This window comes from Grammomys surdaster, unplaced genomic scaffold, assembly GCF_004785775.1.
Source record: "Grammomys surdaster isolate TR1022 unplaced genomic scaffold, NIH_TR_1.0 126531, whole genome shotgun sequence".
Classification (NCBI taxonomy): Eukaryota; Metazoa; Chordata; class Mammalia; order Rodentia; family Muridae; genus Grammomys; species Grammomys surdaster.
Window position 1 is genome coordinate 11,199,169 of NW_021621323.1, and position 23,280 is coordinate 11,222,448.

Consider the following 23,280-nt stretch of genomic DNA (forward strand, 5'->3'; position numbering starts at 1 on the left):
TTGGGAGGAGAGAGCATTGAGAGAAGAGACTTTCTTACTTCTTCCTTCTGTTTGAAAGCTGGGAGGAAGCTTGGCTACCTGTGACAGTAACCATCTTGTAACTATTCAGAAAAACTGCCTATAGGTTAAAGGTAACAGAAGGCAATTCAGATACTAGAATTTGACATGATAATCCAGTGAACAATTAGGCTTATGACAATGCAAAATAGTTAAAGCATCTTCATGTTTCAATCTTTAAATTCTATTACCTGTAATCAAAGCAGCTCAAAAGTCCTTGATTAGCAAACTCATTTTGCACAGGAAACAGAATCACCAAGGAGGTCACAGGAAAATATGAAGAAAAAAGAAATCAGAGAGACAGGGAAAACTAAGGGAACTTGGAGGGGAGGGGCACACCCAGCATCTGGTTAAAGTTTCTAAAACAACTAAAAGTCACGAATTTTGACAGCTAACAAAATTCTTGGGAAGACTGCCTGCAGAGATAATACTTTTTTTTAAAAAAGATATTTAGAATAAAAATGTCAAACAGTGAATCATGTATGTTTAAGACCTAAGTATATACAAACTTTAACCTCCCCTTTCCTAACTATAAACTGGAAATTTCTGGAAAATCTCAGACTAGGAACTTTGTTTACAGTCAAACTGTTTCTTAACTTCTTTGTGGCTTATAGTGAAAACTTCTCTAAACGTTGATCTTTTTTTATCTTTTCAAATTTCAATCTTCCCTATCCAGTGTGCCTCAAAAATCAGTCTAGGATCTAATTTACTTCAAAGGGGAGCGTGTGGGGAATAGGTTCTACACACACACACACACACACACACACACACACACACACACCTTGTTCCTCAAAAACACACTAAAAGTCATTTCAGAAGCCACCAACATCTTGTGTATAGGTATTATTAAGACCTGGGTGTGGTGGTGGTGGTGGCACACGCCTTTAATTCCAGCACTCAGGAGACGGAGAAAGGTGGTCAGATAGCCTGGTCCTACACTGAAAAATGCTGGACATGGTTCTGCACATCTTTAATCTCATCACTTGAGGCAGAGGCTGCCATATCTGAGAACCAGGCAAGCTGAGGCTACACAAACACAAAACAGAAACCAGAGTCACTGAGTGAACCCAAGGTCAAAACTTCTGGGTTCGCCTGAATGGAGTCTTGAATGCTGTAATCATCAGCATGGAGCAGTGACTTGAAATCAACCTTGACAAAATATTGTACTCCAATGATCACAGTTAAATCCTTGGGTCTCCATGGATCAGTTAAATGCTTGGGCTGGGAGGGTCCTGGGGTGTGTTGTTTTGTTTGTTTGAGCTCAGATCAGGCCAGCCTTGAACTTGCTAGTAGAGGAAGATAATCTTAAATTTTTGGTCTTCCTGCCTCTACCATCCTTGATTTATGGGTAAAAACTGAACCCAGAGCTATGTTCAAACGAGGGACTAATTCTACTGCATTCCTACTGCATTACACCCACAGCCCAGAGTTAGAACCTTTGAAATGCTAGAATTCAGAGAAGCTTCACGTTCTTAAAGTTTCTTTCTTTCTCCCTTCCTTCCTTCCTTCCTTCCTTCCTTCCTTCCTTCCTTCCTTCCTTCCTTCCTTCCTTCCTTTCTTTCTCCATGCTACTTAAGAAAGATGGGGTTGGGGACAGAAACCCACACTGGTAACAAGAGTCACAAAAACAGACAAGCAAAGGATGGATTGAGTGCTTTAAAAAATCTTCGTCCTGGGGGAGGGGAGATGGGATAGGGGATTTCCAGAGGGGAGACCTGGAAAGGGGAAAACAATTGAAATGTAAATAAAGAAAATAACCAATTAAAAGAAGAAGAAAAGGCCGGGTGGTGGTGTGGGTGGTGGTGGCATACGCCTTTAATCCCAGCACTTGGGAGGCAGAGGCAGGCGGATTTCCAAGTTTGAGGCCAGCCTGGTCTACAGAGTGAGTTCCAGGACAGCCAGGGCTACACAGAGAAACCCTGTCTCGAAAAAACAAAACAAACAAACAAACAAAACAAAAACAAAAACGAAAAAAAAAAAAAGAAGAAGAAAAAGAAAAGAAAATCAAAGTAAAAACAAAAATTGTCCTAAAATGTAGGGACTAGTTTGGTGGTAACATGTTTTCCTTTCCTTTTTTTATTTTTTTGCTTTATTATATTTTTCAAATTTTCTACAATGTATTCAAGTTTTTGTTTCCAACAAGCCTATTCAATAACAAGCAAAAAGTATTAAGTGGTAACAGTGTATTCCTTTTTAAATAGTGAGACCCTCGGTTAAGAGCACTGGCTGCGTCACTAGGCAAGTCCTCACAGTGCCGCCCATAGGCATGCCAGTGTCGCCTTGGTCCTTCAGGTCCACTGAATTCTCTTAGAACTTGGTGAAACTGCAGAAAACACCCATCTGTCATTGGGGGATGGGAGGTTGGGGGGGGGGGATCGAATTGGCTGCTCTGACAGAGGATCCAGGCAGGATTCCCAGCACCTAACCTACAACCAGCCATGGGTAATCCCAGCTCCAAGGATCTCACTGGTCTGAGGGCACCAGGCACATACAGACATGCATATAGACAGAACACCCAAACACATTAAAATAAAATGAACCAATGTAAAAATACTCATCTAGAATAACACACATCTTTGTTCTACCAATTTAAAACAGTACTCCTTGCACTAAAAGGGAAAAAAAAGTTTGTCTGTCTCTATAATTCTAGAGTAAAACAATATATATACAGATATAAATTTGGAAGTTTTTATTTCAGAAAGTTGAGTATATATACTGAGCGGTTAAGGCCAGCTGAACACCCAGGAAAACATAAGTAATGCATGTCATCTTAATATGGAAAAAAAAAAACCCAACCAAACAGTAATTTAACGCACCTAAAATAAGACAACTGGCAAGCTCCTGATGGTCTGTCTGGCCAGAGACCAATGAAAACCTAAACTCTAACTCTGTCTGAGAGGACAGCTGCACTGCAAACGTCCAGGGGATGGTACACCAAGAAGACCAAGAAGACATACGGAACTGTTACACTGTTAACTACCTAAAGGCAAAACAAGATCTGTTACAACACACCCAGACATAATAGACTGCAAACCAGGAAGAAGCCCAGTTCCTTCTACTGAGTAAACTCAGCCCGAGGCAGGCGTCACCTTGCACCTACTTGTGACTTCCTGTAATCCACCTAGACTCTTTAAGATACATTCAAGATACACGGTCTCACTCACAGTTTCCTGGTGCCTTCAGCAGGGCTGGGACCAAAGGTGCTTAGATATGCCTAGTCCCTTGTGGCGCAGAATTACTCCCCACAAAAGCTTTAGTCAGAGGTTAAATTCATACATAGGTCTCAGGCTGGACTTCTTAGTCCTTATCCAAATAATTCCAGAAAAGTGCTGGAGCCTTTTGCTTGTTCTGTTAAGCATCCCATCCTGGGTATTATTTCATCCTTGTAATGCAAACAAACAAACAAACAACCCAAAAAAACAAAACAAACTAAAACCAAGCCAAACCAAAGACCTAGGCTCGCCTGAATTATCCATAGGAAATAACAAAGCTAAGCCCAGACCACAGGACCTCGCTCTGCAAGCTTACCACATTATAACAGCCAAACTCAAGGGTTACATCTACCGTTGCTGGACTCAGGGTATAAACCCCGTCATTTGTGAAGTTTATTTTTAATTACAATACTCATCTTAAATGGCAACAGTATTGAAATTTTTTTTAAAATAAAATAACCTTAATCTTACTATATAGAAAGTGTGAAAAGCCCAGAGAGCCTCAAGCCTACACAAAGAACTAAATAAGGGAACGGAATGCTGCCTGTGGGATGGTCTTCCCTGGGGAAGACCACACCAATTGGCTATCCAGTATCAAATGGTCAGCCCTGAAAACACACAGGGAACATTATATAGACTGAACAGGTTGTATCTATGAATTCAGGCACACACAAACACATACAGATATACGTATGTAACAATTTCTTTTAAAGTGGTCGTGAATTTGAAAGAAAGCAAGAAGGAAAGGTTTGGAGGAAGGTAAAAGATGAGGGAAAAGATGCAATTATAGTGTGATCACAAAATAAACAAACAAACAAACGAAAGAAACTAACTGGAAGTGACTAATCCCAGCATTAGGGGGGGGGGGGGACAGAAGAAGAGGCAGGCAGGTGTTTCTCTTGAGTTTGAGGCTAGCCTGGTCTACAGAGCTAGTTCCAGGAAAACCAGGACTACATAGAGAAACACTATCTTTCTTGAAAAACAGAAAGAAACAAAACGAAAAATTTTAAAATTGTTTCTCTCCAGTTGGGAGCTATGCCTTCATATTCAGAAATCACTCCAGTTAAAAAACCTTGAGTGTAATAAGTGGTAGTTTTAATACTGATGAATGTAAAAATATGAGGCTATAGAACATGAAGCGATACGTAGGTTTTTATGATTTATTCTGAGGTGGCTAATTGTTTAAAAATGAACTTTAATAATGAATTCCGATAATAAGAATGCTTCCCTTAAAAATTACTTGAAAAAGAATCCTGCCCTTTCTTTTAACAACATAAAAGAAGCCACAATGTTGAACAGATTAAATGATTAAAGTACTGCAGGATAAATTAGCCTGTGAGGAAACAATGTTTTAATGCTGTTCTTAAAAAGCCAAGTCTACTCTGCCTGAAACATTAATTATCTTAATTCGATTAGTGTATGTATGAATCATTAGCTTAGTAACTCACCTTAATGCTGAATCTCCGCAGCATTTATTTTCGACAACAAATCTATACTCAAACAGCATTCTCCGTTCTAACCTACAGCTTGCTTTCTGCACTCAAGAGTGTGGAACTCGATGTGTAATCTAATAATGGTATTTCATCTCATTTCAAGAAGGGGCAGCGTGCTGAGTGTCACTGGCTCCTTTCGGGTTTTTAGAAACTGAACCCAGATGACTCAGAGCAGCTTTCTAGTGTCTCTTTTCCTCTCCCTCCATCTTGTTTTTTGGCATGGCCATTAGACAGCCAAAGACTAGGACGGAAAGGTGAGCCCTGGACTTAGCATGTCTTCCTGTCTAACTCGAGAAGACTGAAAAACAGAACCTTACATTCTGTACTCTCAGAAGTGATACTCCATCTCTCCTTGGGGGTGGTTGGGGGGGGGGGAGAGTCTAGAAGCAGGCAGACGCCAGAACAACGCCTAGAACAATTTGCTCCACCAAGCAGTCCCACGAAGAAGCTGAGCACATGGTTCCATCCGGACCACACACCCTGGATCCATACCGACCATCCACAAAACAGCCCTCACGTCAGCAACAGGAGGACCTTTTATTTTAGCTGTCCTAGATCCAGCCGTGATGCCCTTCAGTGAGACGTATTTGCTAATGAGCAATCCCAGGAATGTGTGCAGCATGCGTCCAGGTGCCACAAGGTCCCTCGGCTAATTATGCTACTCATTCTTTCTCTCTAGGGAGAGGTTGATGTCTAATCTTTCATCTCTATTAGATTAGATAATTCTATCCCTAGGGAGCCTTAGCCCCACTAGATCCATTCCTGAGTCGGTGCATAAAAATATTAAGGTTGATTGTCTTTTAACCTTCTCTCTTAAAGAATGTGGCCCTTTCCTAAAATAAATAAATAAATAAATAAATAAATAAATAAATAAATAAATAAAATGGCTATGTAACTTATTACTAGAGAAAGATCTTGAATATAACACCAAACTATGGTTGCCCTCTACCTTAACCCCTAATCCAAGAAAACACATTTATTGGGATGAAGACTGCAATTCATAGGCCCCTCAGACTGCCTGTCTACTCACCTGTAGGCTGGCCTTAATGTCAACTTTAAAATGTGTTCACTTCAAAGCATACTGTCAAACTAGATGTCACCACAAACACCTTTCATCTGGGCACTTCAGAGGCAGAGGCACAGCAATTTCTGTGAGTTCAAGGGCAGCCTGGTCAACAAAGAAAGTTCCGGGACAGCCAGAGCTACACAGAAACACTCTGTCTTGAAAAAATACAATATAAAACCAAAAACAGTCACCTGAAACACACTAGACGCTATACATCTACACAGGGAATGGAAACTTTCTTTCTTCATGAAAACAGCATGAAGACCTCAGGACTCACACATACTCAGAATGTAATCCAAACTACTGACACATGCCATGTTTATACCATTACTTTTTAGTACTGTTAACCTTCTAGCCCTGCAACCAACCCACTCTTCTGCACATTTAATTCTACCCTTCTGCCCTCCGTTTCAGGGGAATCCTTTGTAAGTGTCATTTCTTTCTGAGTGGAATGGATGGGATAGCTTCAAGTATCTAAAAAAGGATGACTCCTCCCCCAAATTAGCAATGTTTCTTAAAAGTTAGTTATGCCAAACTCAAGTCTTTTCATCTTAAAAAAATAAGACCAGCTAACACAATTAAGACACGTATTTTCAAGACTGACCAGTATTCTACTACTCACTGAGGAAATACAAAGATGTATCACTATGTAGCTGCCAACGATCTATTGATAATATAAACATTATATAACACATGTTTTAGCTATACTCCCGTTTAGCTGTAAGGCACATGGCAGGTGCCACTGCAGCCCACCTGGCACAACTCTCCCTGAACAAGCAGATAGAAGAAACACCCTTGTGTCCCCTTACCCTGGATCAACAGTAAAAGAAACTAATATAGGATATCGTGGAATTTTAAGCCCATTAACAAAACAGTCAGGCCTCTGCCACCAAAAATAAAAGATTCCTTGAACAATGACCAAATATTTCATGAAAGCACACACCTGTAAAGTCACGGTCCCCAAATGTTCAGTCACTACTGTTTCACTGACCCACAGAACAATTTTACCTTTGGTGTAACACAGGTTATGTGTGTTTGACACATAAGTAACTGCAGTAAGCCCAAGTCCTCTACAGAAAATATATCAGTGATTTGTCTATCGATTTACTGTCCTTGATCCTGTTCATTGTCTATCGATTGACTATCCTTCATACTGTTCATTAGGTGGGATTGCAGAAAAAAAGCACCGCTCCTCAACGTACTTCAAAATTCGCACAGCAAAGGCTTCTGATGACACCACATTAATATTATCACTACTTTCTCTTGCCATGGTCTGGATTATAGATTTCTTCAGGTGCAGTTGAAACCACACTCCCTTCCCAACTCTCAGGACCTACCCACTAGCACCTATCAGTGTGCAGGGTTGGCCAGCAGCCATCGGAAGGTTACCTCAGAAACTGCTTTATAATTCCACAGACACTCCCTCTTCTCACCTGAATCCACAGAGTCAACAATGAGGGTGACTGGAATTGTGTAATAAAGATGTATGGGCTGGGCACGGTGCTGGAGACTGAACACACTTGGTCGTGTATTCCATTCTCACAGCTTGCAGACAGCTGACTTTATTGCATCACCTTTCCCAACTGGAAGCCCAAAGAGGAGTACAAAGAATATCTCCAACTTGGAGATAAGAAAACCAAACCAGAGATTATCCAGCTTCTTCAAGATAGAGCAAGAACCTAAACCCAGCCACCCTGAATCCACAGTCCGAGCACTCACCACTATACTATCCTACCATAGGAAATGCTCGCTGCCACACCCATGAAAACCTGAATAAGGGCAGCAGTAAGAAAGTTCAAAATTGGCACTAAAGAACCATCTTCTCTCTTTATACACTTGAAGGATGAATCTAATACCCCTCTCGGGGACAAACAAATGTTTTGACTGATTTGATACAAAATGCATGTTTACTGAATATATTAAACTGGTTTCTTCTCTTTCTCTCTCTCTCTCTTTTCTTTTCTTTTTTTTTTTTTTTTTTTTTTTTGGTTTTTCAAGACAGGGTTTCTCTGTGTAGCCCTGGCTGTCCTGGAACTCACTCTGTAGACCAGGCTGGCCTCAAACTCAGAAATCCGCCTGCCTCTACCTCCCAAGTGCTGGAATTAAAGGCGTGTGCCACCACCGCCCGAGAAGTTCTTTATCTTAGAGAATTCTCCATTTCCACCTCCCTAGCCCTGTGCCTCCAGAAGTCACCACTTTCCTTACTTCCGACTGTACTTTTTTGGCTGATTCCACAATCTAAGTCACGTAGTATCTGTCTTTTTGTGGTGGCCTTATTTCACTCAGCACAAAGTCCTCACTGTTTGTCCACCTTGTAGCTTGTGTCAGTGCTGGGATTAAAGGCGTGCGCCACCACCGCTCTGCCTCTCTCTCTTTTCAAGATAGGGTCTGACTATGTAACTCTGGCTGTCATGGAACTCACTATGTAAATCAAGCTGGCCTTGAACTCAAAGCTCTGCCTCCCAAGTGCTGGGATTAAAGGCGTGTGCCACCATCTAGCCACTGAACTGGTTCTAATTTGCTCCCAACTATGTAATGAGTGCAGCAGTGGTCACACTAATCCTCCCAGAGAAGAAAGTATGAAGTCACGTTGGACAACATGCTAATCTCCCCAACACACTGTATGGTATCCAACTAGCCGGGTGGAAAAAGACAGAAGTAACTTACAAGAACAAAAAGGAAAACAAACAGAAATGGAATCTCTGCGGCCATCAGAGAGTTAGAAATTAAAACAGTGGGGTATCATTTGTCCTCACTAACTTATCAGAGATGTTTATCATGAAATCATCTTCACTGTTAAGTCTAAATACTGTCCTGTTACAAGTCTAGATTCTGCCCATCCTGGCCAGAGTGTAAATCCATCCAACTTCTCATCAGTCCTACTGTGAACAGCATAATCCTTTAAATTACAACTTACATTTCTCCAAAGTAAATAGATGAACATTTAAAGATGCTTGTCACCACCTTGGGGCTGGAGCATCGGCTCTGAGGTCAAGGACACTTACTGTCCTTGAAGTCAATCCAAGTTTAGTTCCCAGCATCCATAAAATGGTTGACGAGCACCTGTAGCTTCAGTCCCAGGGAATCCCACACACTCTTTCTGACTTCTGAAGGCATGAGGCATGCTGGTACACGCAAGCAAACACTCATAAAATATAAATAAATAAATAAATAAATAAATAAATAAATAGATGTTCGGAGAATTATTCCTAATAATAAAATACTAGAAGTTTTGTTGTTTTTTTGTTTTGTTTTTTGAGGCAGGGTTTCTCTGTGTAGCCCTGGCTGTCCTGGAACTCACTCCGTAGACCAGGCTGGCCTCAAACTCAGAAATCTGCCTGTCTCTGTCTCCCAAGTGCTGGGATTAGAGGTGTGCGCCACCACTGCCCGGCCTGTTAAAGTTTTAAATAAGACACAACAGAATCTATTCTGTAAAAAGAAAAAGAGCAACATAGGAAGATGTCAAGAGACAGTACGACCACGCCAAGTACCCAGTGCAATGTCAGGCACATGTGCCATCAAATGCCTTAATGGAGAGAGAAGCCTTGCAAAGAGAGCTGGGATGTATCGAAAGGGCACGGCCATTTCTGAGTTAGAGCTCAAAGTGCCTTCCCCCCGCCCGCTCTGATTTACTTACTTATTTATTTATTTATTTATTTATTATTATTGTTTTTAATGTTTCCTATAAGAAGTACTTTTGTTGCTTTAGAACTGGAGAAAAGTTTCAAAAGCAAAATTAAAGATGTTTTTTAAACTATCCATACTGTAGAATGCAAAGCAATTCCCAGGCTGTACGTGTGTTTCAATCAGCAGATCAGACTGTAACCAGCAACTAAAACGTGGCCACCAGCATCCCCTGTAGGGTCTAGAACCATGCTCAGTGCAAGAGGCGGACATCACAAACAAACAGAGAGCACCGTGAAGGCCAACACTTACAAGACATTCCAAATCTCTTTGCCAGTGATTTAGATGAAACTGTCAGTGTCCTATAATTCAAATATCATTAGAGGTGCTAAAACTCAGGAACCAGTAATATTCGCAAGGAATACATGTGATGGCAAAAGTATTTACGTGACTGACTTTATGGTCACTGTAGCAGTAAAGCTGACAAGGGCTTTCTGCAGTTAGCCTGGCTGTAAGTGTCTGGGATCCACTTAAAGCAAATTAAGGTAAGAGACACTTGCAGACCACTGACTAAGACCACAGAAATGTTTGGGGGCAGCTACATTTTCATGTGTATTGTTGTATTGATCGGATACTTACTAATATTTAAGCAACAGGGATGATTAGGCCTGTGTGACCCCCTCCCCATTCACGCCTTGGGTAGGCCTAAAGCCTGTTTTTCCACTTGTCCCTACAGGCAAATCACACACAGTGCCTGCTTTCTTCTGTACAAAGCATTTGGTAATAAATAAATATATAGCCGGGCGGTGGTGGCGCACACCTTTAATCCCAGCACTTGGGAGGTAGAGGCAGGCGGATTTCTGAGTTCGAGAGTTCGATGCTAGCCTGGTCTACAGAGTGAGTTCCAGGAAAGCCAGGGCTACACAGAGAAACCCTGTCTTGAAAATAAATAAATAAATAAATAAATAAATCATAATGTGGTATGAGTTTAGTACGGGGATTAATCATTGCTCTTAAAAATCTCTGAGAAGAAACGTTGTAATCAATAAGTAAACCTGTAGCTTGAGGTATCACCATCCTTACACTGAATCTAAGGAAATCTACTCTACCTCCTACATCCTTAATTCTATACCAAAATGTCATGAAGTTGAGAGGAAATTGTTGAAGTTGATGTGGAAGGTACTTTTCCTTGTAAAATGCCTTCTATTGAACTTCCTACCCTGGGAGGGAGAGCTATCCCAGTTCCTCTGTAGTTAAGTTACCCAGGGGCTTTGAATAAGCCTCCAAAGAGGATTTTTTTTTTTTTTTTAAGTTTTGGGGACAAATTTTTGACATCTTTGTTTTCATTAAGCCTCCCAAAACAAGACCCTGAAATTCCTACTTCAAAGCATTCAGTTCCACTGACAGCACTTCACCTGAAAGTCTATTACCCCAGCGAGTCTCACAACAATGCCTCTCATTCCTGTACAGAAACAAGTTAAACAACCTGGCCCAAGAGACAGAAAACAACAAAAAAACTTGAGGAGTTAAATAATTATCAACAATTAAAATAACAAAACACTCCAGCAATAATTGGGTGAAATTTTAGGATAAACAGTCAAGCTTCACAGTCTTAATACTTATTAAGATCATAGTACTTGCCTTTTCTTATTTCCGTGTGTTTGCTTTGAAATTGTCTCACCAGAAGATTTGCAGGCCTGGAACTCACCGAGACAAGGCTGGCCTCAAACTCACAGAGATCCACCTGCCTATGCCTCCCAAGTGCTAGATTTACAGGAGTGCTGAGCTAGCTTTTTTTTTTAAATGACATTGTAAATTTTATAAGGACATACCTTACCAAAAATTTTAGCAAAGTCTGTTTAACTCAGAAAGTTCTTGTAGAAAAATTCTTTTTAAAAACAGACCATCAGTCTTCATTATTTCTAAAGTCACGGTTAGCATGTGCTATGTACATGTGTGATCACTGCATACATACAGAGAGCATTCTAACAAAACAAACCTCAGACTTGCACTTCTCAACCACCTGTACATGGTCTTCAAAGAACAGCATTCAGGTAATCCGAAGAAGTAACATTCATTCAGACATTCAACCTCCTAACTCAGAAAAAACAAATCTCAAGGACAGACATTAATAAAATCAAGGATTGAACTAAGTCCTCTGAAATGTCTCTTTAAGAAATACCTTTTGTAAGCTGGGGAGGTTGCCTGATTGGAGAGAGGTCAGCACTTGCTATAAGTTTACAATGCCCCAGAACTCCAGCTCCAGGGGATCCAGTGACTCCTGTCCTCCATGGCCATTTGCACACACATGATGCACATATAGACAGGCAGGCACACACATACATACACACACACACACACACATAAATACATACATAATACTCATATACACATAAGTAAAAATGAACAAGTTTTAAATATCTCTTGAGGGATTAGAGAGATGCTCACTGAGACAGCAGCCACACAGTGAGTGACTCACAACCATTTGCAACTCCGGTTCCAGGGCATCTGATGTCCTTCTGATCCTCGAGGGCACCAAACATGTGACACTCAGACATTCATTCAAGCAAAAACACCGTACACATGAAAAAGAAATTTTTTTAAGAAAAGAAATAGGTTGAGAAAATGGAGTTATATTTCATTTAAAGTGTATGTATGCATGTATGACATGCACATCAAGGATACAGTCCCTGTAACATTGCCATTGACGTCCACGCAGCTTCAGAAAGAATAACCTAAAACATGCAGCCTTGAAAGCAAAAGGATGAAAACATCTGAAAGCCACAAGTGACTGTCCATCAGTCTGCTAATCAGCATGCAGAACTGACCTCGACAACTGATCTAATCTCTCTGCGCAGCTGCTATCACTGCTTTATTGGTTTTTTTCCCCCTTGTGTTCAAAGTAAAGCCTTAAATGTCAAATGTTAACAGCGGATGACTAGTTAAACCAAAGGTTTCCTAAAAGGACTGGTTGTTCCAATACACAAGGAATAAAGAACCAGGAAACAAACCAGTTGGGGGAAGGGGTTCACACCTGTAATTCTAGCACGGAGGCAGGAGGATTGCCAAGTTCCAGATGAGCTCGGCTCATACCCAACCTGTCTTAAAAACAAGATAGAACCTTGAACACTAAAAATCACCAATGCTCAACACAGAAGTGTAGAAACAAGGCGTGTGAAACGCACAAACTTCAGCTTAGATGATTTCTCACGGCCTGTGCCTTTGGATGCTCTTGTATAAAAGATTTACCAAGATTTACCTAGTCTCTTACCCTATGGCAAGATTTTTTTTTTTAAAGGCCTTGTTTATTTGTAAAGTGAATTACTGGAGAGTAAATACAAGAAGAGACACTTTAAAAGGGCTCATGAATAATATGCCAATGCTACATACCTGCACTTGCCTATACATAATATGGGCAAAGAAATGAAGTCCTGGCCAAAGTTGGCTTCATGTAGATTCCATAAGGTTGTCTTTATGTATCATGAGTAACTTTTCTAAGTAAATGTCTGAGTTCACCTAACAAAGTTGATACTGGGAAACAACTGGGAGCTGGCAGATCGGACTGCAGGGATAAGCAAAGGGTTGGTGGAGGTAAGACACCTGGCACACTGGTGTCTGACTCCTACTAATTATAAAGCATAGCACAGCTCACTGTCCATACGTGGAGGATTAACAAGCTTGGACCTAATTTCATTGAGATCATTGACACGAGACGGATGCTTGAATCGCTGTAATATCATCCACTCTACATTTTACTTTGCTGGCTAAGTGGGTGGGTTATTTCTTCCTTAGTTTTAAGGTCTTCTTCCCTCTTGTAATTTTTCCAATTTCTTGGGTTGAGTCTTCTTTCAAGGAAATATATAAAGCGACTGTTGGACGCAGAGTGGGTTGACTGTGGGGTTAAGTGCTAACGTGTACTGTGATACCTTCATAATCAGCAATGGAAAGGCAATCAGGAATTTTTGAGAAACAAACAAACAAACAAACAAAAAACTACTAACAAAAAGCCTTATGCAAAAATAAAACAAACAAAACCAGAAAAAAAAATGCCAAAAAAAACCCCTTTGTCTCCATAAACTCACATCCTGTTAAGCAGGTAACAGGATATTAAAGTAATTTGCATTTAGTTAGCTTTCATCCCTGGGACCCTGAACAAGGAAAGACATATGAATTCTTCAGAGATACTTGAAAGTTCAGGTCAAAGTTCCCTGTAGCTTTTTATTACTTCCTATATTACAATAGGAACCTTGATTTCCTTCTCTAGGATACAGAGTCTTATGTCTCTTAACATCTATGACAACTGTACCCTGAAGTTCACTGGAAGGGCTGTCAGTCCCTTAGAGTCATCCCCCAGTCATGTTGCTAGCATGAGGTCTGATTCTCCAAAATAAGAGACAGCTACATATAGAATTCAAGTTCAAGTACTGTCCTAGACAGCGGACCCAAATCGCATTTTGGGTAATGTTAAGAATCACCTGGTAAAACTCTGGCCTATTCTGTATCACGCCATGGATGCTACGGTTTCCCAGTATGTTCCTCAGATGCACACAGCCAAGTTACATGGAAAAATTCTGCAGCAATTCAGATCTATTCTCCCTACAGGAAAAACAGCCTCAATCTGTCCATCTGAAAACCTGGGAACCGCTGGCACAGGTTTGTAATGCTCTAGAATGCTGACATGTTACACCACATTACTTTTTAAACTTCATATGTAAGAAATGTAGAGACATGATGCATCTCCTTTAAAAGTCTGTTTTTCCCCTTCAGTAAAAATAAATTTGTGAGTTAAAAATGTTTCCTCTGTTTGGTAATATTTTATTCTGAAACTTGTCTCATAACCCTAGAATACAGAACACAAATGTGAAAAACAAAAACAAAAAAGCCTTCTAGAAATCACCACAGGAGGAGAGGAGAAAGTCAGAAAAGTGTACAAAGCACTCAAAGCTGGATGTGTGGAGGATGCCAGGAGAGGGGGGAGGGTTTCATGAGATTCTAGGCAAGCCCTTTGATGACGTCACCCCACATACATAATGTTTCAGCAGTCAGCACAGGCCTCCTGCTTTCCTATTGGTGAACACCGTGTCAGCCGACATCAGAAGATAATCATCATTGGCCAGGCAATTACAACCGGAGCAACTAGCATCCACTGTCTTAGCACAAACCTGGCAGGCGGCTGAAGGCGAGAAGGCACAGCCTACTTTCCTTCTCAATGAATTGTATGTCTCCTTTCCAGCTTTTCCCAAGGCTGGGTGACTTTGCTCCCTCGCTAGCAGCGTTTACCGATAAGAGTCAAATGTTAGTGGACACAAGTAATGGCCAGCCAGGTCATAGAAGAAGCAAATGTCTACATGGATGCTGTTAAGTCTCAAGGGCCTTCCAGTCTAAAACTGGAGCTCAAAAAATGTTACTTGGAGCTAAAAGACAGGCATTTTTCTCTACCTCATGTTAGAAACTGCACCAGATAACATTACCCGGGTTATTTTTAACCGGGACACAGTTTCAAGAAAAATCACACACAGGGTGATTTTCCAAGGGAATACATACTTTGTACTTTGCACTGAAATTGTCATTGCAGCCTACTCTATTATAAAACTATTCGCTACAAAAATAAAGCCTACAATATTTCATATCTAGGCCAGTGAGTATCAGGTTAAACAATGAAAGCAGCAATAAACTTCAGGAGTTTGTCTCAGCCTCGCCAGCTGAGTTTACACATAGACTACTCGGAGACCTGGGGCCCCGTGAACGGATGCTGAGGTAACTAAGGTAAGAAAGCATTATAGGATTGGTTTTACCAACTCATTTTGAGTCCTCTCAAATGAGGCTAGTTACTATATGCAGACTAGTGTAATGCAAGGCACATGCCTGGCTCCTCCCAGCCCCCACCCCGACCCCAGAAGTGGTCAGATGCCCTGGTAACTCAGCTCACTAGAGATCTGTTACAATTAGCAGCTTTGTTTAGTCTAGGACTATGGGATTTTAAAGAACAGTTACAAATAAGTTCTCAAACAACAGGGCACGGGCTTATCTACATGCTTTTATTCTAGAAGCCATTTAAATCATTCTAAGTGACTAGGTCAGGTGAAGATGAGATTTCGTGGTTTTCAAGCCCCTCAATCTCCCTCTCAAAAGGGTATATATAGGTCTTTATGACGCCATTCCCTTCCAGTGATAACATGAGGAAAGAACCTTCATTTTGTTCAAGACATTTGGGTTGTTGGGGTTTGTCTAGGGAGAGCGGGTGGGAAAGTTCTAAAATCAGGCTGCGAGGGAGCTAGAATCATGAAGTAGGAAGGGATAGGCCTTTCCGCTATAATGAGCAATCCAAAAATATAAAGCCAAAGATCCAAAGACAAGAAGAACATACATTCTACAGTGAGACTAGACTAGCGTTCAAAATGCTAGTCAAACATGCTGAATTCCAGGCATGGATATGAGCAGATAGTGTTGGCGGCAAACCGAGCGTTTTAATCGCTGGACTTTGTAAGCATCTGCCATGTACAAAGCACGCTGCCAAACGCTTTGCAAAATCAAGACGGGGAAAAAAAGACCAGGACCTTGCCCTCATCAGCCCACGATGTGTTAGGAGCCACCGGCACGTGTAAATATCCACCTTTAAAATAAGATTTAAAATAAAATAACGAGAGATAAGAAAACACATTGCCAGGAAAAACAAAAGTACTGTTTGAGAGCTAATAAATAGTGGTCAAAGAGTAACAAGAGAAAAGAAATTAGTGTATTTGGGATATTTTCAGTCCCACGGGGACCAAGGACCTGTCTAGTTCTGACAGTGACTATCACTCAACTGAGTGTCTGGAGAAAGAGGCGGGAAATGGTCCTGGGACAGGCACAAAAAGTAGCCTTAGGGGAAAAAAGGGGGACAACAAACAGTATGCACCAGGGTGGTGCAGCAGCGAAGGGCGGACAGTGAATGCCATGCGCCTGCAGAGGCTGGGAAAGCCTACTCCGGTATGGCAGGCCCAACCGGGATGCAGCAAGCTAGAGACAGAGGAAACGCGAGCAGTGAGCTACTGGAGGAGGAAGGCAGGCTAGAGCCCAGCGAGGGACTGTGACACAAACGGCCTCGGAGAAGATCCAAGCTCCAGGCTGGCAGGCAGAGCTCGGGTCACCGCCCCCCCAAACCCCTTACGGGAGGAAGTGCTCCTCTAAGACCCCTGATCGCCAGCAGGAGGGGGCTGGGCTTCCTGCAGCGCCCGGGCCTCCCTATGGCCGCCCCCTTACGGGGCGATCCAGACTCCTGGCGGATGCAACCGCGCTCCGGACCCAGGCCCGCGCCTCGGTGTCCAGGAGGACGCGGGCGACCACACCAAGCGGGCTTTGGGGCTCTGGGCCTCAGGCAGGCAGCCGCCATGCCGCAGCCCAAACACGGGCGCCCCGGAGCCTTGACTCCGCCCGGCCGCCGCCGTAAACCGCCCAAGGGCCCAACTCGCAAGCTGAAGGCCAAGGGTGGGCGCGCGTCCCGCGGGCGGGAAGGGGCGGGAGCCGCGAGCCCGGGACCGGGCAGAGGAAAGCGAACTCCCGGCCTCCGCCGCCCGCAACCCCACGGTGGCTGCCACCACCCGCCCCAGCCAGGGAGCGCCGGCGTCTCCGGTTTCCCATTGATGAATGGAGGGAGGGAAGGCAGGTCGCGAGCGCCCTCGCACGCGGCAGCGGAACCTCCCCGAGCCCGGAAGCCCCCCGAGGGCCGGCCGCTGCGCAGAGCGGGTGGGGTGGGGGTGGGGAGATCGTGGAGCTCGCACTAAACCGGAGGGAAAGGTCTCCACCACGGCACAGTCTACGGGAAGGAGGGAGTTCCCTTCTTAAATATTGCAAGGTGACACCGGATCACCTCCCACACAGGGATTTTTCAAAAGACCGACGGGAGGAACTCAGTAAACAAGATGTTTTCCCGGACTCGAAGTTCTGGGGAAAGACCTCCAAGAAGACTGCCTGGCAAGACCTTCTAGTACCCAAACTGCCGCTCCGCACTGAGAAGCGCATCCAAAAGGCGTTTCCTTTACACAGAAACTTAATAATGGCGTGGCTCCACTTGCTCGGGTTCATTCATTTTTATTGCAGTTTTCATTGTCCCCACCTCCCCGTGTCTTCATGAAACCGGAAAGTAATCTGAGTGGGGAAGGGGTCCTGGACCCTGGACATCTACGGCTGGAGGCGACAGTCAAGGGAGGGCAGTAAAGTGGAGGAACTACAAGGAGAAAGGAAGGACACGAGGGATGGGGAGAGGGACAGGACCAGAGAGAGCAGGCTGAAGAGGGTTAAAGGAATCGGAGACCGGGTCCTCCCTCCACTGCCTTGCACGCTCCAGTTGCAGGAGGCCAAGCAGAACCCCCAAATTTAAGCGAAAGCAACCAGACAGCACAGGTGGGATAGCTGGATTGTGACATGCCTCTGTCTCCCGTATATCATTCCAGGTACACATATTATAGGTCCTACGTTATATAATCTACACAAAGATGCCCGCGTGGCCGCGGCTCACACAGGGCACCCCCAAACCGCACGCTTCCATGCAGCCTCAGAGTCTCCTGCAGACATGAGATCCTAGAACTCCGGGATCTGCTGGCTACTGCCGGCAGTCCATCGCTCCGCTCACGCTCAGCCCGGGAACACCGACATTAATGCACTCCCGGGAACAGTCTCACGCGAAAAGCATCACCTTACCAGTTTTCCTGCATCCATTGGATGGCTTCGTTCTCGTTGAACTGCTTTTCGAATTCATATTCTTGTAAAGTCAACACTGACATGTTCATTGGGGCTGATCTTCGGAGTCGCTACGTGTTCTCTATACAAAATAAAAAAATCTGTAAAGAGCCTTTTATTTCGAGTGTTCTCCTGTCTGCTTCCCCCTCCCACCCCCCTAGGTACTGCCCCGCCGTCAGTCTCCTGGCCGATCTCTCTCCCAGCCTCTCAGCTACATCCAGGGTTGAGCATTGCCTGCGCCTCCGCTCCCAGCTCCTAGCTCAGGGGCTCTCCTCCCAGCGTGCGCATCCACCGTAGGAGGAAATGAATGCCTTGCGGTCTTAGTGCCCGCACGTTTGTCCATCACGCTTTTTACTCGTCTACAGGGAAATCTCCTCCCCCTCGTGCGATCGGGAAAATTAACCCTTTGCGCGAGAGGGCGCAGAAGAGCAAGACCTCCCCTCGCCCTGGGGGACAATTTTGTTTACAAGAAGGTGGTTGGTGGACTGGGGGAAGGGCGCCAAGAGGGAGGAAGTGGCCTTGAGGTCATCCACAAGCCCATTCGCCACCTCGTGGGCCTCTCTGGCCTTTGAATGAAGTTTCAGCGAGCGAGGCTCAGCCAGGAGGCGCGTGGACCCGAAAGCTTGGCGAGTAAACAATTGGGAAATAGTAAAATCTGCCAGGTCTCTGGCGTGAGAACTCCAGGCAAATGAACGTGAGGGTCACGTAGTATGAGCTCATCTCCTCACCCCCTCGACCCCGCAGTACCCTCTGAGACCACCTCTATGGGGCAGCTTGGGCGTGGATTTACCTTGACCGCAGGGCTAGGTAGCCCGCGGAATCGTAAGATCACGTGCAGACAGGACGCTGAGGATGAGGACGTGGGAAGTCAAGGGTGTCTAGGAGGCAGAAGTGGAAGAGTTAGGAGGGTTTGGCTACCTGGAGAGGATATTAATGAACAAAGGGGGAAAGGAATTTAGCATACAGAATTAGGTGTACTGGTCTAAATACCAAAACTTTATCTGCATGCTTTACTTTAGTTCTGCCTTATTCTTGTGAAATCAGGGAGAACAGAGTAATGTAGGAGAGGGGTGAATGTAATACTGATTCCTCTGAACAACCGGCTCACAGCAATATCGCTTTTTATCTCACCTTTCCCAAATACTCCTCTTATTTTTCTGGAGGATGGTATGTTCAGTTCCTAAAGGAAGAATGAAGAGACAATAAGGTACCTAATAATATAATATTTGGGTCCAACCCCCCCCCCCCCAAAAAAAAAGATACGGACCAACAACTTTTTGGGGTTTGTTTTTTTTTTTTTTTAATGTTTGTGATTTTTCAAGGTGAGTTTTTGTTTGTTTGTTTTTAATGTTTTGGGTTTTTTTTTTTTTTTTGAGTCAAGGTTTCTCTGTGTCTCCCTGGTTGTCCTGGAACTCGCTCTGTAGACCAGGCTGGTCTCAGACTGAGATCTGCCTGCCTCTGCCTCACTCACAAGTTCTGGGACTAAGGCCTGAGCCACCACAGCCCAGCCAAGAACCTATTAGTTTAAAGATGTACATTGGGGCCACATGGAAAATACACTCTATGATGTACATTTACTAATAAAGAGATGTACATTACAACTAAAATAGAGGGCACTTCATTCAGAGTTAGATAATCCCAGCAAGATACTGAGGCAGGAAGATAGGTGCTAGTAAAATTGCTAGAAATTCAAGGTGAGTCTGAATTTCACAGTGACATCCTTGCCTTCCCACACCAGTCGTAAAGCAGGGGAGGGCGGGACCAGGTGTGGGAGGCATGCCCTTAATCTTCATATACTCTGGATGTCAGAAGCATGTGGATCTTTATGAGTTTGAGACCAACCCGGTCTAGTAACAAGATCCAGGTCAGCCAGGGATATAGAATGACACCCTGGGTTTTTATGTCGTTTGATTTTGTTTTGTTTTGTTTTGTTTTGTTTTGTTTTGTTTTGTTTTGAGACAGGGTTCTCTCTGTATCCCTGGCTTTCCTGGAAATTGCTCTGTAGACTGGTGTGGCCTCCAACTCATAGATCTGCTTGCCTCTGCCCCGCTAGTGCTGGAATTAAAGGGGTGTTGCCACCATGGAGGGAAAATGGTTCAGCATGAGAGCCTGAGTTCAGATTCCCAGAACCTACAAAAGGCTAACCAGGGTAGCTTATGCCAGTAAGGCTACCCTCGGGGGAGGCTGAGACAGGAAATTTCTGGTACTCGTTTTCATTTTTGGAGACCAGGTAGCTTTTATATATTACACTGGCCAGAAATTTCTATGCGAGCCAGGTGGTGGTGACGTATGCCTTTAATCCTAGCAATTGGGAGCCAGAGGCAGGTGGATCTCTGTGAGTTTGAGGCCGGCCTAAAATAACAAACCTAAAACAGGAGCTTTGAGATGAGTAAGAGACCTTGTCCCTAAAATGAAGGTGGAGAAGTCTTGAGAATGACACACTCCACTACAGCTCTGGCCTCCACAATGCACCTGCTCACCTGCACAAGGAAGCAAACACACACACATTTCTTCTAATTAATTTATTAGACCTGCATTGTAGCCCATGCCTATAATTCCAACATTTAGAGAGTAGAGGCAGGAGAATCAGGAGTTTATGATCATCTTTGGCTAAGTAACTAACTCCAAGCTATTTTAGGCCACATGAGACCCTATCATCCCACTCTACCTACACACACACACACACACACACACGGGGGGGGGGGGGGGAGAGAAAGAGAGAGAGAATATAAAAGAGTTGAAAGAAATCTGGTAGAATATTACATCAATCAGAGGTCTAGTTGGTGATTAGGACATTAATGTCCCCTGACACACCCAAGGATTCCATGTAAAGATTTTACTTACCTATTTGGGTACGGGTTATCCTCCTAGGGCAATAGGCCAGGTCACCCTGAATGACTTCGAAGAAGACCCAAGACTAAAACACTTGGCAAAATCAGTCTGAAAGGTGGAGGTGGCTGACTTTAGCCCAGTGCCTGGGCCTGAGAGCTGTCTTGCTTGTTGGTAAAGTGATCAGATGACTGATGGGATGAGAAGACCAGAAGAGTGGGGAAGGGAACCACAGCCAGGCTTAGCAGATGTAATCCCAGTCCTGGGAAGGCTGGGGCTAGATCACAGCAAGCCTGAGGTCTTGTCTACTTTGAGTGTTGGGCCAGCAAAGTTTACATAAGATGTAGTGATTTGAATAAGAATACCCCTGTAGGTTTGGCCATTTGAGTACTTGGTCCCTAGTTGGTGGTGCTGTTTGGGGGATTTTAGAAGCCTGGCCTTGTTAGGAAAGTGTGTCCCTGGAGGCCTGCTTTGAAAGTTTAAAAGATTCTGTGCCATTTAACTTCTCTTTGCTCTATGCTTGAATTTGATGACGTGAGCTCTCAGCTTCTGGCTGCTGCCTACGGGTTAGAGTTTCTAGAGTGAAACACAAAGGTTAAAATTAAACAGCATACTGCACAGAACCAAGAATGTCAAGTCAACCCAGAGAAGTGCCCCAACATGCAGCCACCCACCGGTACTGTCTTACAGAGACCAAGTCCAAACGTCCTGTAGTATAAACAAAGGGTGGAGGGTTTGCACAGAGCATTTGTCTGTCTGTCTGTTTGTTTGTTTGTTTGTTTGTTTGTTGAGACATTGATTTCACTGTGTAGCCCTGGCTGGCCTGGAACTCACTCTGTAGACCAGGCCGGCCTCAAACTCACAGCCATCCACCTGCCTCTGTCTCCGGAGTGCTGGGATTAAAGGCATGCATCACAACCGCCTGGCTCACATAGCCAGTGTAAGATATAAAAGGTACCTGGTCTCCAAAAAATGAAATCAAACAATGAGTTTGAATTTGCAAGATTGAGCATGAAATACTGTCGGGTTATTGATTAGGAATATATTACAGAAGATATGACTGGAGAATTAAGAGGCCCTAACTTTGGGACCTAAATAAACTAAGATATTTAGATCTCATCTAACTACAATGCAGGGGTGGGCGTGGCATTTAAGCATGTTAAGATGAGAAATGAGCTTGTATTGTTTTATTGTGAGACATGGTTTCATTCAAACGCATACACTTGCCTTGAAGTTGTGATCCTCATAGCTGAGTAGTGCTGACACAGACCTTTAATCCCAGCACTGGAAGGCAGATCTCTGAGTTCAAGGCCAGCCTGGTCTACAGAGGAAGATCTAGGACAGTCAGGGCTACACAGAAATTTCGTCTTGAGAAAACAAAACAAAAATGAAACCGTGAACTTCCTGACTCAGTTTACAGAGTAGCTAAGGTCACAGGTGTACACCATTGGGCCTACCTTCCGCTGTGTGTTTAAGGAAAATGGAGATAACACAGACCAGGTGTGAGCATCATGGGGCGATCATGCCAACATTCCAGAGAGTAAGATTAGAGGATCATAAATTCAAGGCAAGCCTGGGCTACAATCACAAGCAAATTCTCGTATAGGTTGCAGCCTGGACAACATAGGAAGACCTCGTCAGGAAAGAGAGATGGGGTCAGGGCAACCTACTGTGTGCATTCTCTTTAAAAAAAAAAAAAACTCCCAAATTTGCCAAGTGTGATGGTATATACCTGTAATCTTAGCAATGGGGAGTTGGAGACAGGAGGACCAGAAATTCAAGACAGTCTCAGTTACCTAATAAGCTTGGGGCCAACCTGTGCTACTCAAAACAAACAAAAGTCACAATGACTTGATGTCGCTTTATATATTTTGTGCAGACCAGGGAGCAGACTGATCAGAGTCCTTATGTAACAGTTCACACTGTTTGTTTTGCTTCAATACTTGAATTGTCCTAAGTACTTGTATTTCATTTTTCAAAAAAATTAAAAAAAAATTAGTTGGACAGTAGAGAAAATAATAAGACACTTATCTACCTAAAAAAAAAAAGAATATGAAAACCTTTTTTTTTAAAGACTTTATTTATTTATTTTATATATATGATGAATACACTGTAGCTGTCTTCAGATCCACCAGAAGAGGGCATCAGATCCCATTACAGATAGTTGTGAGCCACCAAGTGGTTGCTGGGAGTTGAACTCAGGACCTCTGGAAGAGCAGTCAGTGCTTTTAACCACTGAGCCATCTCTCCAGCCCATGAAAAACTTTTTTTATGTAACATA

At 43.5% G+C, this 23,280-nt stretch overlaps 1 protein-coding gene across 1 annotated transcript in view; it reads right to left on the reverse strand.

Annotated features, from left to right (window-relative positions):
* Nucleotides 1–18,504, reverse strand: part of Elovl6 (ELOVL fatty acid elongase 6) — a 117,528-nt gene extending 99,024 nt beyond the window's left edge. Inside the window, exons 1-2 of the mRNA XM_028760466.1 lie at nt 18,405–18,504; nt 18,132–18,252 (exon numbers count right to left, since the gene is read on the reverse strand). Of these exons, the coding sequence (XP_028616299.1) occupies nt 18,132–18,220 (89 nt within the window). The 5' untranslated portion in view covers nt 18,221–18,252; nt 18,405–18,504. The remainder of the gene's footprint in view (nt 1–18,131; nt 18,253–18,404) is intronic.
* Nucleotides 18,505–23,280: the final 4,776 nt, after the last annotated feature.